Source organism: Mirounga angustirostris, unplaced genomic scaffold (assembly GCF_029215605.1).
Source record: "Mirounga angustirostris isolate CCGP_5_RB_7025 unplaced genomic scaffold, mMirAng1.0.hap1 SCAF_14, whole genome shotgun sequence".
Classification (NCBI taxonomy): domain Eukaryota; kingdom Metazoa; phylum Chordata; class Mammalia; order Carnivora; family Phocidae; genus Mirounga; species Mirounga angustirostris.
The window spans coordinates 23,897,999-23,915,097 of NW_026991722.1; the positions used below are offsets into that span (position 1 = coordinate 23,897,999).

The following is a 17,099-nucleotide window of genomic DNA, read 5'->3' on the forward strand; positions in this document are numbered from 1 at the left end:
TCAGAGGGAGAAGACAATTTCAATAGGATGGGGGGTGAGTGGAATCATTTAGGAAGGGACTAAAGCAGCAATTCTTAACCTTGGCTGTCATTAGAACGACGTGGGAGCTCTTAAAAATCCATTTACCCAGGCAGCACCCCAGACAAGTTAAATCAGAATTTCCTTGGATCTGGTAAAGCTCCCTAGGTGAGTCTCATTGAGGAGGCACAGGTGTGAAGGGCTGGGCAGGTGAATTAAATTGAGGCCCTGGATTCCACGTGGGAAGGTCTTAAATGGGGAGAGTTTAAGAAGCACCTTCCAGGGCCTGAGGCTCCAGAACCATTTCTGCGGTGGGGATGCACACATACTCCGGTCGAGAACTACCCTCGGAGGCTATCTTCAGATAAGTCAAGGTCCCTTTCTTCTACAGTAGCTGCTTTCCCTCCGCCAACTCCTACCAGCTACTTTCCTTTGGGCTGAGGTTTCCTTTTTTCTACTACAAGTAGAAGGGGGGTAGAAGCTGCTGCAGGCAGCCAAATGCTATTAGCGCGGGCAGGGGGGCTGACGGGGGGACCAAAATGAGGTAGAAAGTGGTAGAGAGACGCAGAGTGCGCATGTAAGAGAAGAAAATGCAAGACTTTCCTGAAAAGCGAACAACCCTCGGTGGGGGCGGCTAGGAGCCTAGTTGGAAGCCGTGGGTGAAACAGGCAAAACAAGTAGAGAAGCTACAAGTCCCACTTCTCTAGTAAGGACTTTAGCCCAGGGAGCTCGGTTTGACGGAGACCATCGTTGGTATAGCCAAATCACCTTTTATGATCTGCCATGACAGAACTGAATTTTAGTAATGAGACTGTTGAACGCAGCCACGTATAGTCCGGAGGCAAATGTATGGAAGCTTTCAGCCGTAGACGCTTACTCCTCTCTTTCCTCCCTCTGTCCTCCCCTCGCCCTCTGTTACTTCTTTCTTGTCTCCGCTCTCCCTGCGCAGCTTCTGCGGAGAGCAAGGGGAGCGAGGCGCGGCAGGTGCAGCAGCGGGCGCGCACCTGTGCGGGCGTGCGCTCGGCGGCCAGCAGGGGGCGCCCGGCGGCAGCTCCGCGCCCGGCCCCGCCCCCGGCCCCGTGGACCCCGCTGCGGCGGGGGCGCCGGAGGGCGCGTCCAGCCCGGCCCCCGGCAGGGCTCAAAGGCGGCGGCCGCAGCGTACCGGCCGCCCGCTCCGCGGCCCGCCCTCCCTGCCTCCCGGGCGCCCGCACCTCCTCCCATACCTGAGCGGGGAGCGGCGCCGCGCCGCCGCCTCCCCCGCCCGCAACTCCTGCCCGGCCGCAGCGGCGCCGCCACCGCGGGAGTAAAGGTCGCGCCGGCCGAGGGCGAGCGGGCCGCGGCGCCTCCAGGAAGCCGGCGGGGCAGGTCCGGGGGAAAGCGACGAGACCCCGGGAAACTCTCGGCCAGCCCGGGAAGATGGCGCCAGGCGGGCCGGCCGTGGGCTGAGAGCCGGCGGGCGGCGAGGAGGCGGGACCGCCGCCCGGCGGGGCACGAGCGAGGGCCGCACGCCAGGCACGGTGCCCCGGCTCGGGCCGGCCCGCGGGGTCATGTCGGTCGGCGAGCTCTACAGCCAGGTGAGTGCGGGCCGCGCGCCGCCGTCCGGCGGCCCAGGTGAGGGCGAGGGCGCCGCGCTCCCGGCCGCCGCGGCCCTCGGGGGCGCCCTCCCTGCGGTCCCGGGAGCCGCCTGGCAGCCCCCCCGTCGCTTCCTCCCGGGCGCCCGGAACTTCGGGTGGTAGAGAAAGTTTGGCTGCTCCGGGAGAGTCCGGCTCTCGGCGGCCCCGCGGCGCCTGCTCCGCAGCGCTGTTCCCGGCCGGGGCTGGTCGCCCCCCCCGACGCCCCGCTGTCGCTTTCCTCGCCTGGCTGTGCGGAGTTTCCCGGTCCGTGGGGGAGGGGCGGCTGTCCCTGCCAGCGCGGAGCCCGGAGCGGGGGGACAGCCCCGCCGCCGCCCCCTCCCCTGCCGGTGGACCCCGCTCTGCAGCGGCAGCTCGCAAGGGCGTCCCTCTAAGGCTTCCTTTGCTCCGGCGCACCGGTGGGGGGAACCCCGCACGTAGGGGATGTCGGCCCACTTGGGGTGGAGAGGAGGGGACCCAACCTGCTGTGAGGGGCTTGATGGCTTGCGGAGGGGGAGTTAAGCAGCGGGTCAAGCGAGATGCTCGAAGGATCTGCGGAGACCCCAGGAAAGCGCGTTCTTAATTTGCCCGGGGTGGGCGGCTGAAGGCGGCTCCTCTGCGTGGGTACCAGGAGGGCTTCGGTTACGGATGGGAAGGGGGTCGGAGGAACGCGGACCTAGGGGTGGAGTGTGGATTATCCAGGATGCCCTCAAGGTCAGCAGGGATGTGCGGGGCTCGGCCCCCACGGTCGGGAACAGGTGGGGCTGGGGGGAGACGCCCCGCTGCCGCGGCAGTTTAAAGTTAGGGACCAGCCGCTGCCTCCCCGAGCGCCCGCGGCCGCTCCGCCGCCGGGGCCCCGCTCGGGGCCGGGGCTTTTAAGCACGTGCCCCCCCCCACTGAGTTTTAGAGGTTTGCACGCCCGGTCTTTTCCGGGGCTGTGACTCGTTTGACAGCGTCTTGGGCGTCCGTCTGCGTGCAGAGTGGGTTTGTCTGGGGCGGGGTGGGGGGAAGGGTGCGCGCGTGGGTGTGCGATTTGCAGGAGACCCGCCCGGGCCAACAGGTCTAGGCGGGGAGGAAGAGCCACTTCCGCATCCTCACCTGGTTCTTGCTCGCAGCTGCCCCGCGCGTGGGCGCGCTCTGCGGCTGGGTGGGCTGGCTGCGTCGTTGGACCAATTTTCTCATTTTTCCCGGGAAAAGTTAGAGCCGAGTGGGGAGGACCCTCCCGAGGTGGCTGCGGAGGCTGCAACCTGGCCGGGGGTGGGGTCGTGGCAGCCTCAGACACCTAGTCCACCTCCGCTAGGGCTCCGGGCCGGGCTTGCAGATGGGCGACAGCTGCTGGAAGGGGGGAGGAAGGCGGGTGAGGTGTGGGAAAGATGGCAGGGGGGAGTTTAGTGAAAATCTCTGGCGCTTCTGGCTTTGGAAAGCGCCCCACCCGCTTTACTCCTGTGCGTCTTGGGAGGAGTCCTCAAAGCTCCGGCTTTCAGTCTTCCCGAGAGGCGGGTCGTCAGGAACTTGGACTAGAGCTGGATCCCAGCGGGGAAGACCCCTGAACTAGAGTGAAACGCTGAATGAAGCTTTAACACACAGAAGTGCACGGAGATACTGCTCGACTGCCAAATAAAACGAGTGCCTCAACGGCCCATACTTGCAATGTATTACCAAGTCCATCAGATAATTGCCGTTTTACGTGAAGCTGGTGGATAACTGAATAAATCTAGCTTTTGAAGCCCTGATCTTGAAAAACAAGATTCCATTGCTTTTAATAGATCACACTTTCAGGGGAGGACACTCGATTTTTCTTGTTAGAAACCAGTATATTTCCTGTTATAAGCGAGTGTATTGCATGTTAACTATTAGAAATGAACACTAGTGGAAGTCGGAGCCGAAGTTTGAGGGTAATTTTCTGGGCTTGTAAGGATAACACCTAAGGAAAACCTCTTGAGAAAACACACAAGTGCCTTAAATTGGCTTCATGGGTGTTGAGGGTTTGAGACAACTCAAAGTATTAGAATGCCTTTGTAGGGCTGGGCGGTTTTACTGGGCCATGTTAGGGGGTTTCTTAATCACTTTCAGGTAGATGAATCTGGAATGGAGACTTTCTGTGGCTCACCCAGTAGCTTCCAGATGGAAGTTTGAGCAGTTCTTTGTCAGAGTTACTTAAGCTTTACTATGAGAAGCAGTTGCATTGTTTCCTCATCATTATCACCCTACTTGCTAGGCTGGGTTCTCAGTATGCATATGAATCACAAATTACACAGAGAAATCGTGCCTGCTACTCTGATTCATTTTCTTAGGGAGAGGATTCCGTTTTAGTGTATTAAAACAGTCAATGTTCCCCCTTTTAACTTGCTAGGCTAGTCTAACGTGATGAATGCTGGATCCAGGCACGCACTGTAATGTATTATGCATTATGGAAATAACTATCCATTATGTCAACAGCATTTATAAGTGGGATAGAAATATTAAAGCCCTTTAGGACTATACCTGTTGCTTTAGTGACCTACTTGGAAGATCTTATTGGAAGCAGACCTTTTAAGTGCATAAATTAACCTGAAAGTACAGTTTCAGGTAAGAACTTAGTATGTTAGTCTATTATTCCAAAAAAGATGACCCCCCCCCCCCAAAGTTACTAATTTCTTGCTGTCTGCCTATCTGCACACTAACGGGAGGCGCTTATGCTATGTGAATTACTTTTTTTTGGAGTTTTTAGTCCCTGACTATGGTTACTTCCTGTTAATAAAGGCATGCCTGTTTTCGGAAGACCCATACGCCTCACCTTTGAGAAATTGTTCTCTCTAGTGGGACTTTTCTGGGTGGGAAAAGAAAATTAGAGTCCATGCCAGACCCTCTGAGGGTGAGGTCAAGGTGAGTCAGCCTCCTCTAATCTTCACAGAAAGCTGGAGTGCACGATGGGTGGTCCTGTCACAAATGGCATGTATGTGGCGAGTATTCATAATTTTTTTCCTGTGGGTTAGAAACATGGGCTAATTTGATTTGTACAGGTCCCAGGAAGACACCGGAGCATGTGCAAGCCTGGGAAGCACAGCTTGATTGTGATAATTGCAGAAAATAGTCTGACTTAGGTTTTCATCCAGAATAACCCCTCTATAAGTATTGCTCTTCCAGTTGGGTCTTTCAGTAGGCTGTCTTGATTTTAGCCAGAAGAGTGATGGGGAAATCGCCAGACTGAAAGAAGTACCATCAAACCATTTTGTTTGATTTTTAACTGACAAGTGAATGTTTGAGTGCTGCTAGTTTCCTGGTGGATCCACCCTGTGTATGTTAATGGGGGCTTTGTCTCTACTTTACCTATGCATCCAGTGTGCAGGTGTCTCCCAGATGTCCTTCTGGAAAACAGGAGTTGCTAGCCTCTGTACCCACCTGCCACCCTTGGAAGCACTAAGGAGTCAAACTCCTGTTGGCTCCCAAATGATATTTCAGAAAAGCCCTTGACTCTCCTGTACACTACCTGGTGCTTGTTCATTCCCAGGAGCACCTGTGTCTCTGTCCAAGGTTCCCGGAGCCTGAGCATGCACCCCGTGCCCCGGAACAGCCCTTTATTTTTATTTTTATGTCCCCATACATTACATTAGTTTTTGATGTAGTGTTCCATGATTCATTACGTATAGCACCCAGTGCTCCATTTAGTACGTGCCCTCCTTAATACCCATCACCAGGCTAACCCATCCCCCCACCCCCTCCTCTCTAGAACCCTCTGAGTCCATGGTCTCTCATGGTTCTTCTCCCCCTCCGATTCCCCTTCATTTTTTCCTACTTTTTTTTAACATAATGTATTTGCTTCAGAGGTATAGGTGTGATTTATCAGTGTTCTACAATTCACAGCTCTCACCATAGCACATACCCTCCCCAATGTCCATCACATTGCCACCCTATCCCTCCCACCCCCCACCACTCCAGCAACCCTCAGTTTGTTTTCCTGAGATTAAGAACAGAACAGCCCTTTAACCAGTGGGAGTATAACAGCTGTAGCTTCCAACCACCCACCCCCCCAACCTTGGGAACAGGGCTGCCCTAAGGTGAGGCCCCTAATCTTTCCAGAGATGTGCAGGTTGAGCCAAAGTTCCTCTGCTTGGGTTTTGCTGAATGTCACACCCCTGCTTGCCTTCTTTCCCTTCCCTGTCCCACTTCCTCCCCACCCCCTCACCCCCATCCTGGGAGCACTGCTTAATGGATCGCTTGAACAGGGATCTTCATCTTAGCATCTGATTCTGGGAACCATGGTGGCTTGGCTGAGTGGATGTTGAGAAACTCAAGGGCTCTGGCTTCCTTATGGTCCTATGAAGCTAGGTAGCTGCACAGAAGCCATTAGCGTGCACCTGCCTTCCTCCTTGCCTTATTCTCTGCCTTGTGTCTTGCTGCCTTTCCTATCCCTGGTTCCCACTCCCTTTCCTGTCTGCTCCCGTTCCTCAGATGCACATGTAAAGCCAGTGGGCTCTTCGCTCTGCTGGTGAGCATCAGAATTCCAAAGTTTGCATGCAAATTGTCACCGGTTGCCCAGGCATATTCTCTGCCTATTACAGGTACGCACTGAGTGAGCTTGTCCTGCCCCAACCCTCTTGTCCCGGGTTCTTGTCCCGGGTTCTTGTCCCGGGTTCTTGTCCCGGGTTCTTGTCCCGGGTTCTTGTCCCGGGTTCTTGTCCCGGGTTCTTGTCCCGGGTTCTTGTCCCGGGTTCTTGTCCCGGGTTCTTGTCCCGTCCTTTTTTCCCCAAGTAGGTGGAGCACACCTAGAGAGCAGAGGACCTAACAAATGTTTTTTTTGGAGCATCCAGTGTTTAGCACTGTGCCTTGTACTGAAGAGATAATTAAGAGCTTGTCCTTTCTTCCCACCCTCCCCCCGCAATCCCCCTGCCCCAAGTCCTGCTGGAACTTCTTTGTAGCTCTTTGCTGACACCAAGTCTCCCCACTCGGGCCTCTTGGGAAAGCTTGCATTCTGGCTGCTAGTTTCTTCCAGTTTCCTTTTGGTTAATGTGCTCCTAATAGTTCACTTGATTAGCTGCAGGGTAGCCACCCATTAGAAGGCTTTTTGACAACTCCGGGTCTGGTCAGAGTGTCTCTGTATACCATTGTACTTATTTTGTTCATAGAGCTGGCATTCTGTTACTGGTTGGAGTGCCAAGGTAGGAGTAGAAAACACATTTTCTAAGGTCTGGCAAGGGTTTTTTGTTCTTAAATATTTTCTGTGGTAATGGTCAGCTATAAACTATACTGCTTAAAACCTATAAGTCTGAATACAGCCTTCCCTAAGTGATGGTGTATTTAACTCTACATAGTTTTCAAGGTAAAACTTATATAATGGGCCAACTATTTCAACTAATACATTTCAGTAGACTCCCAGAAACCACATTAAAAAGCAGCCCATTTGAGTGAAATGTCTGTTCTGATGGGCTTGTCTACACCTTTTGCATTGTTATTGGGCAATGAAACCTAAAGTGCACAAAGTTAGCAATACAGCATTACCCATGGATCACGGGAGGAGCGCAGATACTCCATTACAGATGTTTTGTGGAAGGAGCCAGGTGGGTGTGCTGCAGTGGGGTGGGGGGAGGACTCCCTTTAGCAGCAGTGGGTTGTGACTGGGCCTTGAGTGAATAGGATTTGAATAGGCATGGAGGGTGGAAGGAGGGCATTATCGGGAGGCAATGGAAGAATGGTAGGAAGCATGGGGGGAAGGGATAAGCAAGACCGATTTGGGGGTAGTAGCCGTAGTAATAGCTCTTGATCATGAAATAATTTTAGATTTCTGGAACAGTTGCAAAAATAGCATGGAGTTGGTGTGTTTTTCCAAATTCCCCCAATGTTAACACCTCATAAGCACAGCCCAGTTGTTGAAACTGGTCTATGAACTTTACTGGAAGTTCGCCAGTTTTTCCACTAACGACCTTTCTGTGGTCCAGGGTCCCTTCTAGGATTCCACATTGTTTAGCGTCTTAGTGCCCTTAATTTCCAATTAGGGACTGTCCCTCAGTTTCTTATCTTTTACAACATAGGCAATTTGAGTATTAATCTGTTACCTTGTAGAAAGGCCTTCAGTTTGAATAATCATGATGTATTCTGTTTACATGGAGTGTTTGAATTTTTGCTAAGAAAACATCAGGAGTGATGGGTCTTAGTGCACCATTTCAAGAGATCTGTGCTATCAACGTGTCCCATTTCTGATGGTATCCCTTTGATCCTGTGGTTAAAGTGATGTCTATCAGTTTTCCTTTATTGAAGGGTATTTACATACTAAGATATGTGTGCTAAGTATGCTTATACGGTTTCTTATAGCCACTTAGGGATTATTGAGCCTAGAATTCAACAAATGTGTGATTATGTGGGCAAGGGCAGGAGTCGTCCAATATGACCTTGAAGTTTCCAGCTTGAGGGTGGACAGAAAAGTAGGGATGGGGCGAGGAATACTTGATTTTTTTTTTTAAACCTGTTCAGTTTGGGGTCATAAAAATACTTAGATGAACTTACGTTTGAGGATCTATGAGCTTAAAGGAGAAACGTTAGGATCTGGGGGTTCTTGCAAATAAAAAGGTTGGGTGGGATTTTCTCTAAAGAAATGCAAATCTTACAACATGATTTTAATAAAGATCAGATCACGACCTTGGTGTGGGCAGTCCTGGCCTCTGGTCATGATCTTGGTACAGACTGTCCTGGTGTGTGGTTAAATGCTCAGCTCTGACACTTTGGAAGAGATGCATTCTGAGCCTTGATTTTTTTTTTTTTTTTAAACCTGAAACTGGGATGGTATCTGTGTCCTAAGAGTCCTGGACGATCACGTGCTCTAACATGTGCAGTGTCTGGCTCCCTGCACAGGCTTAACTATTGGTGAGCTTGTTTCTCCCTTGAGTCGTAGTGCTGGGTGCTGGCCTTCTCGCTGAAGGCTAAAAGGTTCCACTCTCCCACTGCCCCCTGGGGAATGAGCAAGAGCAGTTGGAACGAAGTTTTCCACTGAAGCTGTGCTTTCTGGTCGGTCTGTGGAGTTCTTAAGGGAAATTTGTTTTTTCTTAAAGATTTTATTTGACAGCGAGGGGGGCGGGGACACAAGGGGGGAGAGGGAGAAACAGGCTTCCTGCCGAGCAGGGAGCCTGATGTGGGGCTCCATCCCAGGACTCTGGCAGATGCTTAACGACTGAGCCACCCTGGCGCCCCTTCTTAAGGGAAATTTAAAAATTTTTGACAATGCCTTTTTTATGTTAATACAAATGATTATTGGAATAATTCCTACAATGTAGGAAGGGCGAAGGCTCTGTTAATCTTGTTCCCAGAAACCACTACTGTTAATCACTTACAGGTGTAGTTTCCAGACCTGTTGTTCAACAGGGTGCTCCTGAGCACTTGAAATGAGGCTGGCCTAAATGGAGATGAGCTGGAAGTATAAACAGTAAAAATACACCAGATTTTAAAGACTTAGTAAAAAGGATGAATGTAAAATATCTCATTTATACTACTGTTGATTAAATGTTGAAATACTTCGTATTGGGCTAAAGTATTTGATTCACCTATTTTTAACATGGCTACTAAAAAATTTGATTCCATATGTAGTTTTTCTATTAGGTGTCACTGCTTTACTAATGCACAGTACAATCTATACTTCAAAAATGGGATCATTCCATAGATATTACTCTAGATCTTAATCTAGGGCTCTCCCCTCCACCCCCCACCCCCGGTAGCATATAAAGGTAATTTTTACCATTTAATGGCTGTATAATATGGCATATTATGGATTTACCATAGTATTAACTGTTCTAATTTTGATGAACACTGAATTATAATTTTTCGGTATTGTGGAAAATGTTGCAGAACATTCTTGGAGCCTCTTTCAATCATTCACTCAGGATAAATTCCTAAGAGTAGAATCGCTGGCATGCGTGTTTAGTCCTCAATATGACCAGTAACCTTCAGAAAACTTTCTTCACCTCTCCCCCAGCACTGGCCATTGTTGCTCTTTTTCAACTTAGACTACCTGGTTCATCTTTTGACTTAAAGTTGATTTACCCTCGAGGATTGCGCATCTTTTCATATACTTAGCATGTTCACTTGTAGTTTTCCTTATATTACCTGTATTAAGAGGTATGTAACGAAGTTTTTGCTTATTGAATAATTTTAGAAGTCCTAGAAACCAGAATAGTCAGGATAAAATATACAGATCTTTAAAAAGGCACAATGGCATATATTTTCTCCATGTAGAGCTTGTACATGTCTAAGCTCTACACTTGGGTGGGGGTGGGAAACACTGGTTATGATAGCTAACTTTTTTCTTTTAAAATTTAATTATGATAGAGCACATGGGCAGAGGCAGAGGGTTGAAGCTGGGATCATGAACTGAGCCAAAGGCAGACGCTTAATGGACTGAACCACCCAGGTTCCCTGATAACTTTTTTTAATGGAAGCATAATTAAGATAGAAGATGTGGAGAAAAAGGAACCTTCCTGTACGTTGATGCAGCCACTATGGAAAACCTATGGAGGTTCCTCAAAAAAAAAATTACCATATGATCCAGTAATCCCAATACTGGGTATTTATCCAAAGAAAACGAAAACCCTGATTCGAAGGGCTAGGATAGCTAACGTTCATGGAGTCCTTTTTGAGCCAGGTTATTTCTAAGTGCTCTGTATTAACTCAGTACTAACTCCTCCCAGTTACAAATGGGGGAGCTCGGCTTACGGACTGGCTGGAAGCTGTACTCTTACCAGGGAAGTATGACCACACCCCCACCCCAGGTGTCTAGCCAAGGGCTGGCTTCTGCCTTCCACGAGGATTTGTTCCATTGATGGTGGAACATCTGTACAGAAGAGTCCAGTTCATGGAAGGTCCTTTCTACTTAGCACTGCCTTGCCCCCCAGCAGCAGCACATCCTCCCAGAGTAGAAAGGAGAAAGGATGGTCTGCATGCAGAAAGATGGTCAGACCCTACAGTTCTTTGCCTTAGGAACTTAGTGCTTTTTGTCCTTCTGCCGCCACCACCCTCAACCCCATGGGCATCCTGGTGCATCTTCACGCTGTCCCAAATGCAGGCAAAATTGTGTTTGGCTTTCCTTAGCCCTTCTTGGCCCCCAAAGGGGTTCACATCTTGAAGAGCTAAACGTAAGAAAAGGTGTAGGACACTATTGCAGTGTAAACCTGATGGACTGGAAATGTAACCACTCCTTGACTCCTTTCCAGGCACTTTGCCTGGCTCTGTCCCCCCACTCCCCCAGCTGCATAGCAAGAGCAGCATCTTTCCTGCTATGCTTGGTGTCTAGTGAGCATTTTATTCTAAGATACAAGCAGAGAGCTAGGCATGGTACTCTGGGAAGCCCTTTCATATCTGCTGGTTTAGTCTGGGCCATCTCAGACAAGGTTTCTCTTCCAGCATCTGAGGAGAGCTCCTTACAGAGGGATAGCCAGGACCCAAACTATTTTCTGCCATAACTATAGGTGCTTCTCAGGGGCTTTGTCCAAGTGGTTCAGCAGCCCCCTCCAAACGGGCGTTTTAGGTGGGACATGAGGGAGGTCCTCACATTGTCTGGATCCTGGTGTGGATGAGCGCTGGTACTATTTTGCTGATTTGCTGTGGGAATGAAGCTTCTAGATCTGAGCTCCAAGTTAATAGCTCATAATCCTCTTAACATTTGTGCACCAGCTCATAAATTCCTGCCCTCATATATGAGCGATTCTGATACGGACATGGACCCTAGAGGCTTTTCTCTCCTTGGCTGAAGTTTGGGGAAGGAATGAAGGGGCCCATCATGGAAAGGTAACAGTTTTTCCCAGAGCGCTTTTGCCAGAATGTGTTGTGATGTGAAATCCTAAAAGTGAACAAGAACATTCAGATGCTTTCTGCATGGAATTCGAAAGACTTCCCTTATAATGTTCTCTGCACCAAATTCAGGTCCCCTGGCTTAGAGACCAGCCTCCAGCTAAACCTACTGGACAGAATTCCAGTTCCATTTGTATTCTGACCTGGGAACTGGTATTCTTTGGGGAAGGTGAAAAGGTAAAAATCCTTGAACTGGTAAACTATACTATATTCAGCTGTTTATTTTGTGTGCCCTGGCCATTCACTGGGACTCTAGTTTCTCTTGATAACTGGCCGCCAGACCCCGGTACAGTCTTGCCAATGATAGGATGCATGCTTAGAAAACTACCTCCGTTTATGTGCTGCTAGTCTTGAGTGCTTTAGAGAATACATACAGAATGATACCACTTCTAGGAGTTCCTGAAATTAGCAAAATGGATCCTGTTGGAGGATATATGTATATAATGAAACGGGGGGGGGGGGCAGAATGGTGGTAACCTGGGGACGGTGGGGGGAATCCAGAGTGGGGCCATTAGTCTGCTTGATCGCATGGTGAGCTCTCAGGTATTTCTTACTCTGCTTCACCAATTACATATACGACTGTTTCTGCTAAAAACAAGATGAGTTACAAAGCCAAATTTTATAAACCTTTGAAATAACGAATTCTGGATTTCTTATGTGCAATTGATGGTTGAGTGTGCATATCTGTAAGGTTGCTCTCATTCAAGATGTAGGTTGAATCTTCTCCCATCCCTTAGTTCCCAAGATAGTTTTTGCATACAGTAGAAACTCTGTAAATGCTGTTGAATTGGTTTGAAGCCTACCTGTACTTCCCTCCTGTTTCCAGGCCATGGCACTTCGAGGGAAGACCTTTTTTCCATCAAGGAGCCAGCTTTACTGTAACATTTTCTCCTGTCATTTTGGCTTTTGGCACCCAGTGGAAGGCCCATCTGTTTCCTCTGGCACTTGCCTAAACCTATGAATGTGGAGCCCATCAGGAGATAATTAAATGTTGTTCTTTATTACTGTGCCTAAAGGCTTAGCACAAGGTGTGAATGTGGAATATCAGAAAGTAACATTTGTGGACATGAAAAGCTAATATAACTACCTTGTTTTTGAATATCCTAACCTATGCACAATTATGATCACAATTTTTTTTGCCTTTCCTAAAGTCACATTAAAAGCATAATCTTTTTATTCCCAATTCAATTTAAGTCTCAGGCAGATGCCCCTGAGTCCTGATGGGGGTTGGGGACAAATATGGATCTCCGTCCTTCATGTGAGCCCAGACAAAGTGGCTTTCAAGAGAGACTTGAGTCAGAAAAAAACTGAGTTGGTTTCTGGTGTCTTCCCTCACACAGGTGATCCTCAGTCTTCATCTGAAGATCCTTTGGATTGTCACTAACCCAACAGTTGTTCAGGGCACCTTCTACCTGCTGGGATATAGTCACAGCCCATCCTGCAAAGGAATCTTCTGACCTTGCGTTCTCCCAATCCAGTGGTTCATTTGTTGTATGAATAAGCTTGAAGAAGGTGGTAATACGTTAAAAGGAGATAAATTGCTTTATCTCATCAGATTTAATCCTTTTCAATTTGCCTATACTTGCTAATGAGGGCTAATGTTTGTTTATAAAATGAGGAAAATGAATGTTTCCTCAGCCAGAAACTACTTGCTTTGCTGTCCAGCTGCTTGCTCTTTTGTCATTTTACTGTGTATACACGTGTGTGTAACTGTCACAAACTGCACACCAGAATGATGAGAATGCCCTTACAATGTGATGGGACCTGACGTGCTGGTCCGTTGATCTAGTTGAACGAATGCTTTCTGCTCCATGGTGGCCTCTTTGCAGAAGGACCAGGAAGCTGGAGCTCATTGACACCTCTCTGAAATTGGCTTCAGATCTGATGTGTTTCTTTTCTGTTGTATGGTGGTAATCTCCCCATGCTTGGGAAGTAGGCCTTTCTGGAGATATCCAAGAGTTACCCAAAGAACTAGTTTGGTTGAGTAAGGTAGGTGTTCACTGACCATTTCTATTACAGACTAAGTGACTTGAAGGGCTGATGCCAGCTTGGTGTGGCCGCCGCCTCGCTATCATCCTCTGGAGTTAGAGTTGGAATGATCTCCGTGGGTTGGTGAAGAGCCTCCGTGGCTGTCAGGAAAACACTCCTTTGAATGTAGCCATTCTGGTCTGCTTGATTTTAAAAATGTAAGCGCTCGGGGTGCCTGGGTGGCTCAGTCAGTTGAGTGTGTGATTCTTGATCTCGGCTACAGTCTTGATCTCACAATTGTGAGTTTGAGTCCTGCGTTGGACTCTGCTGGGTGTGGAGCCTACTTTAAAAAAAAAACAACCTAAAGGCTCGTTGGATTTTGTAGTTATACTGACTTACAGTCCCTCTTAAATATGTGTATGCTAATATGACCAATATATGGGCGAGATTGCCTCAATGTTATGACAAGCATACTAGCATCATCTACTGATTGAAAATCAGATGGAAAGCCCATTCCACCTAATTTCCCCAAATGCTCTTTGTGGCCTGTCTCCCCCTGCTATGCATCAGGCAGGATGTTAGACACTTGATATAAGAAAGGGGTGGGGGGAGACCGCATTTTTCACAATAGTCAAAAGATAAAAGCAAGCCAGTGTCCATCCTGGATGAATGGATGAGTGAAATGTGGTATATCCATACAGTGAGGTGGTTTTCAGCCTTAAGGAGATTGATACAGGCTGTATCAGGGATGAACCTCGAGGATATGACCAGTGGGCTTTAGGAGTCCACTTACATGAGAGGTACCTACAGGAGTCCAATTCAGAGACCAAGTAGAATGGTGGTTGCAGGAGGGGAGGGTCCAGATGGGCGGTTTTATTGGTACAGAAGTTGAGTTTTACAAGATAAGTTTTGGAGCTGCGCAGTGGTTACGGTTATATGGCAGGGTGAGTGCATTTAATGTTACTGAACTGTACACTTCAAAAGGGTGAAGATGGTAAATTATGTATTCTACCACAATCAAATGGGGGCAATGAAAGGAACGGAGAACATAGAGGTTAAGAGCATAACCTTTAGACTGGATGGACCTGGGTTTGAGCCCTGGTTCCCCACTTAACCAGCTGTGTGACCTTAGGCGATGGCTTAACCTCTAGGCTTCGGTTACCTGTGACCTGGGTAAGAAGCTAGAACAACCCTCAGAGGCCTGTTGATGACATAATGACAACACATGAACTGTAATGGGAGTTGCTAGGAGAAGGTCTGGTCTTCTGGGAAGCTACAGTTCAGTGCAGGGCAATGTAGGGGTGAGTGCGTGAGGGCTTGCAGGGTGCTTGGGGTGCCTTGGATTGGGTCCTAAACTAGCAAAGCACCAGCGTTGGAGAGGCTCTGGGCTCTGTGTGTCCCCTTTTTCAGGTGTGGGGAGGGAACAAAGGAGTCCGAAGGTCTTAGTTTTGTAAGACCACCTATCCTCTCAACCCTAAGGCGCCAGGCCTGACTGTTCTGTAGCTTACGATGGTGGGGCTTGCCCCGGATTGTCCTGAGAAGAGCATCCCGTCGTGCCCTACTAACAGGATGCCTATGTCTGTCTTTAGCCCTTGCTGGCACTTGGCATACTTGGCTGTTGTTGCCGGGGTACTTCAGGATGTTAGCTTTGCCCTAAGGACGCACTCTCAGGAGCCGGGCTTAGCTGGTCTGCGTACCCTAGCCTAATGTGCCAGTGCAGCATTCAGGGGCCAGAAAGCTGGCCATGACCTTTGAGGCTTTAGGGACCAGGCTATCCTGTCGGCAGTTGGCCGCACTGCATTTCCCGCCACACTAATGCCATCAACGGGACTCCGTTACTCTTGGCTCTGTTTTTTTCCTGTCTTCTCCCCTCTGGTTTGGATTAAGTACCCTCTTCTGATTCTCCAGTACCAGTTTAGATGGGCTGTAATATCTCCTGTAGACTGGCTGTTGGTTCTGTCACTAATGACAAAAGCTTTAAAGCTTTGATAGAAAGCGGCCCTTTGAGCGGCTGTTTCTGGGCAGGTACCGGGTCCAGGGGGCTTTGGCCTTCTATGCCAAGGCACTTTCAAAGATGGTGGTCACTGGGAACACTGTGCTTCCCTCTGAAGAGGCTGTGGGTGTTGCAGTTACTAGAGCCATAGTTTTCTCACTTGGGGTGTAACAGACCTGGAGGGCTAGCGAAAATAGAGCTGCCGCATCTCACCCCCGTAGAATAGGATTTGGGAGATCGGTCCTGTGCTTGGTTTCCTTTCTTGCTAGATCATGGCTACCTACGGTACTTCTTTTGAGTTTATAATTGGGTTTTTTGACTAACAGTCCCTACTTTGGGCAGTTGTGTAGCAGATGCAGATATTTAAGAATCTTAATCAGGCACAGGGATGAGCCTAAAAGGTGCATAAAAGCTAGTCCTCCTTAATAAGGAATTAACAATTCAGTGGACTGTGATGTCTGAGAATAGCATATTGAGGCATTTTACCAAGAATGGTGGAGTGTGGTTCCTTGGTTTTCATGACTGCCCTGAAGATGGTTTGAGAGGAAGTTTCCCCTCTTGGTCCTTGTCGGTCCCTCTGTTTGCCCTTTTATCTCCTTCCTCTGAGGGTTGGGGAGGGCTGGTGCCCCTGTCTAGAAAGAACCACACTTTCATGGGTGGGGATGAAGATCAGAATCCCATCACCTGGGAGCTTCCAACCTCCAGAGCTGTTTATTCCTCTGAGCTGTTCCTTCCTCTGAGCTGTTCAAAAGAGCTCACTAGAAAGGGAGCCCCATTTTTTTTTTATCCCGAAAACTGCTCTTTCCAGCCTCAGGTTCCAAGACTGGGAGTGGGCTGTGGTGTTGACAACTTGAGTGGATAGGGCAGGATAGGGCTGAAGTTTTGTTTGCATTGCCCTTTAAGATGTCCAATAAGATATAAAAATGATTCCTATAAGTTACCTTACTACTTGAGGAAGGCAAAGATGGGAGTATATAAAACAGTGGTTATAAGTGGCTATAAGAGTTGATTTACTATACCCTTTAAAAAAGTTCCTGTAGAAAAAATAAATTCCTCTAGAGAATAAATACAGTAATGCCCAAAGTATGGGAGAACATCTGCATGAATCTTTGCAGGGCTACTTCCAATACACTGAGCTGTGCCTCTAATCTTATCATGTAGTCCTTTGTTGAAGCTTATTCTTGAGGACAAAGTTAATTTAGTACCACCGTTTTTGGTAAGATGGCTGTGTTTCCATAAAATTAAGATTATCTTGATTTATGTAATCATTTTAGTTTTACTGTTTCAACTTTGTTTTAAACGGGGGGTCATAGGAAGTTTTCAAAACTCAGCATTCATAATTTGCCTTAAAGTAACACTTTTTATCCTAAATAGATGTTAATGATGGTTTGTCTGGTGCTGTGTTAACATGACTTATGGTGACTTAAGATACAACCAGGAAAATACACAGGCAAGAAATCTGTGCCATTAACTTTCACTTGGGAGGATAAATGACCATCATACAGTTGTCTTACAGGTATAAAAATTGCTGCAGCCTTTAATAAAGGATAATGCTATTGATTTTATGTACTATAGTAAGACTGCTATCACATGAACCTCCTTATGACCTCTATTGTGTCAAGACCATGATTTGTAAAAGTGAGACTTCAAAATGGAAGTTTTGTGAGTTCTTAAGTGAATTCTGCTCAGTGGCAACTCTT

At 48.3% G+C, this 17,099-nt stretch overlaps 1 protein-coding gene across 2 annotated transcripts in view; it reads left to right on the forward strand.

Annotated features, from left to right (window-relative positions):
- The first annotated feature begins 1,107 nt into the window (after positions 1 to 1,107).
- Positions 1,108 to 17,099, forward strand: part of MYO5B (myosin VB) — a 334,942-nt gene continuing 318,950 nt past the window's right edge. For both annotated transcript variants that reach the window (XM_054510300.2, XM_064577622.1), the window contains exon 1: positions 1,108 to 1,592. In XM_054510300.2, the coding sequence (XP_054366275.2) occupies positions 1,566 to 1,592 (27 nt within the window). In that variant the 5' untranslated portion in view covers positions 1,108 to 1,565. The remainder of the gene's footprint in view (positions 1,593 to 17,099) is intronic.